This window comes from Anastrepha obliqua, chromosome 1 (genome assembly GCF_027943255.1).
Source record: "Anastrepha obliqua isolate idAnaObli1 chromosome 1, idAnaObli1_1.0, whole genome shotgun sequence".
NCBI classification, from domain to species: domain Eukaryota; kingdom Metazoa; phylum Arthropoda; class Insecta; order Diptera; family Tephritidae; genus Anastrepha; species Anastrepha obliqua.
The window spans coordinates 102,921,167-102,924,652 of record NC_072892.1 but is presented as its reverse complement, the minus strand read 5'-3'; the positions used below and the strand labels follow the sequence as shown (position 1 = coordinate 102,924,652).

At 44.0% G+C, this 3,486-nt stretch overlaps 1 protein-coding gene across 1 annotated transcript; it reads left to right on the top strand.

The window, feature by feature from the left end:
• Positions 1-2,603: 2,603 nt before the first annotated feature.
• LOC129236304 (uncharacterized) lies at positions 2,604-3,221 on the top strand. Its single transcript, XM_054870615.1, has 2 exons — positions 2,604-2,678; positions 2,748-3,221. Exons 1-2 carry the CDS (start codon positions 2,604-2,606, stop codon positions 3,219-3,221), a joined length of 549 nt encoding a protein of 182 aa, XP_054726590.1.
• Positions 3,222-3,486: the final 265 nt, after the last annotated feature.

The following is a 3,486-nucleotide window of genomic DNA, read 5'->3' as shown; positions in this document are numbered from 1 at the left end:
AAAGTTTGCCCTGTAGGATGGAAGTGGTGCCTGATAGTAGCGATGGGTAGGCCACACACTGTGAAAAGATGCAACCGAAGTCAGTCGACAAGCTCTTGATTGGAGTCGCCAAGAAAACCGAGAAAGAGGGGCTGACCTAAGACTACATGGAGAAGATCGCTACAAAAAGAAGTCGATGAATGCGCGAAACCCTTGAATGCACTAAAATTCCTAGCCAAGAACAGGACCAGTTGAAAATGCTTTGTTGATCCCCTCGGCTCCAAAGAGAGATAAAGGAAATGATGATGAAGATCGTCCATTAGAAGAGGCCAACCATCATCTGGGAGGCTTTTTTTTTTGTCGCGACAACTAGCAAGTGCAGCATCAGACATTAATTAAGTCCATTGTATTGCACTTGGATTCCCTTTTAATTTTCTTTAAATCTACCCGATCTCCGAAGAAATCTGAGTAGATCTTGTGATGCCAAGGAGCCAAGATTTTCGCTTCTTAACACATCAGTGCCAAAGACCTCAAACCTGATTCGAGCGAAGGCGGGGCAGACACACAGGAAGTGGTCCGCCGTCGCATTCTCCTCTTCACAAGTTGGGCAGAGTACACTGTCTGAGATGCCCAACCTTTCCATGTTCTTCGCCCACAGAAAGTGGCCCGTCATCAGTCTAACCAGCCGTCTGCCCTCCCCTCTGCTTAATGACAGAAGGGTTTGCGACAGTCGATCGGACATGACAGGTAACATCAGTTTAGTCCATCTGCAGCCTCTCTCAGCCTGCCAAGCTCGCTTGTGGGTGGTAGTTACCCATTTGCTAACCGTGGCTGTGATGGCCGCAGAAAGGAGTGGCAAAACGGGCTCTGGGCCAAAGAAGTTGGCCTCAGAGCGCATCTTAGCTAAGGAGTCAGAGGTCTCGTTACTCGCGATACCCACGTGTCCCGGGACCAAGGTTAGCATCAGGCTATTATGTCTACCGACATAGTTCAGCCTGGATTTACAGGACTTGACTACCCCTGATGTGGTTGGAGGGCTGTCTAAGGCCATAAGAGCCGCTTGGCGGCCGCTGCAGACACATATAGATCTGCCTCTCCATCGCTTTTCCGCAACAAAGTTCATCGCTTCTTCAACTGCATACACCTCCGCTTGAAACATAGATGCATGCATTCCAAGAGCAAAGTGCAGTTTTGTCTCGCTGGATTCCACGTAGACCCCAGAGCCGGAGCCATGCTCGGTCCTGGAGCCATCCGTAAAAATGCGAAAACAGTGTTTGCCGGGCTCATTTTCTGAGTCTCCCCACAACTGAGCCTCTGGTAGCACTACACTGTATCTCTTTTCATGTACGACTCTTGATGGCATGGAGAGAATCGTTGGGTCGACGTCCATGCCTTCTCTGTGTTCCAATGCCGGACAGGGGCCGTACCAATTCCCATTGTGTTTCAGTCTGCAGATGACCTTCAAGGCCTCTCCTTGGATGAAAGCATCAAGTGGTGGTAAGCCAATCAGAGCATCTAATGCCGGGCCTGAAGTAGTCGGAAAAGCTCCGGTGCAACAGATGGCCACAGTGCTAGAGAGCACTAGAGAGAGTCTACTCATCCAGACCACTGATGCATAGGCGATAATGGGTCTTATCATAGCCGTGTAGATCCATAGGACCTTGCTAGAAGAGAGACCCCACGTTTTCCCAAAGACACCTTTGCACTGCCAGAAAGCTGTCAGTGCTTTGGATGTCTTTGTTTCAACGTGTGATTTCCATAGGAGCTTACTATCGAGGATTACTCCAAGATATTTAATTTCCTTGGATAGCCGGATTGTGACTCCTTTTAGCTTTGGCAGAACGAGTCCAGCAAGCTTCCTCCTTCTTGTAAAGAGGACAATACCAGTCTTGGCGGGATTTGCCGATAGCCCATTCGCACAGCACCAAGTGTCAATCCGATCCAGAGTTTTCTGTACTTTCCTGCAGATGTTCATAAGCGAAGAGCCTGTCACCAAACAAGCATCATCGTCCGCATATGCTTGTGCGTAGACTCCTGAATCGTTTAAGGTGGTGAGTAGAGGATCGATTACCATGCACCAGAGCAATGGAGATAGCACACCGCCTTGGGGGCAGCCTCTATTAACGCCAGATGACACCAGCAGATCTTCCTCTGCTCGCACCGGGAGGCTTGGTAGCGATTACATAGCTGATACAAGCGCTTTGTACTATAAAGTGATATGGTCGTAATATTGCCTAGTAACTACTATATTACTTCTCTCTATCTGCGGTAGTATGCAATTCGCTTGCTTTTTAAGCAGTCTTCGATATGTGAAAACACCTATTTTAGATACTGTTAACGAGGTTTCTAACTTTTGGCTAAATGAGATGTAGTTTGTGGCGCTCTGTTTTGGCTTTAAAAAAGTTCTCCTTAATTATTTTAGTTAACTAAGCTGCGGATCATTTAATAAATTAGCCGTGATACGAAAGCGTGAATTATTAATGGCTGTCGTTTAATAAATGAATTTAATTGTAAAGCCTCATTAAAGCACTTAAATGATTTCGTTTAGCAAAAAATAATTCTGTAGAAAGAGTTTACATAGTTTTCTCGTCCATTCAGTGAACTTACCTACGTTTGACAAAACCATGGCCGCACTGAAGCTATTCGTTACACTTTTCGTGTTAATGGGCCACTTTTTCGGGGATCATCCAGCATATGCAGTAAGAAAAATAATTTTAAGTCTATGATAACAATTAAAAAAAAAACTAAACTTTTTGTCACTTTCCCAGAATTACTTCAAGATCGTGGATATAAGAAGTCACGTGAATACTGATACAATCGCCTTCAAAACACTCGTCCACGATAATAATACTAAATTTGACCTTTATATGAACCTTTTCAAACCACTTAAAGCGCACGATCTGCTGATGAGTTTGAAGCTAAAACGAAAAATTGATGGCAGCTCAAAATACCAAACTATTATCCAACTGCGCCGTATTGATGTTTGTAAATTTGTTGCAAATAATCAGCAAAAATTTCTTATGCAAACAGTTTTCAAAGTCTCGGCGCATGTAATGTCCCAACTGGCATGTCCTATGAAGGTGGGCGAGTACAATATCACTAATCTTTCGGTAGCAACGAGTAGTTTTGTAAGCTCCTTGGAACCTGGCAATTATGGTTTCTATGTGGAGGTGGCCCAATTGAGCGGTTTGTCCGTGAAACTGCTCAATATGCAAATCAATTTGCGATGTGAAAAGTTTTGAATTAATAGAAGTGGTGCTGCTGTGCCTACCGGCGCAGGCAATACAACGCTGTGTGAAAGTAAAATTATTTTGCTTCGGAAACATTTCACATGGACGTATATACTCAGTATGTAATTTTTTCTGCTATTACATTTTTTAAAGGGCTTTAAAGCGCCAAAGAACTAAATTTTCAAAAAAAGAAAAAAAAAAAATGCTTTTAAATACTGCACTTAAATACGCACTCTAGGAAATTTATATGGGTATCAAACGAAAGTGGTTATAACCA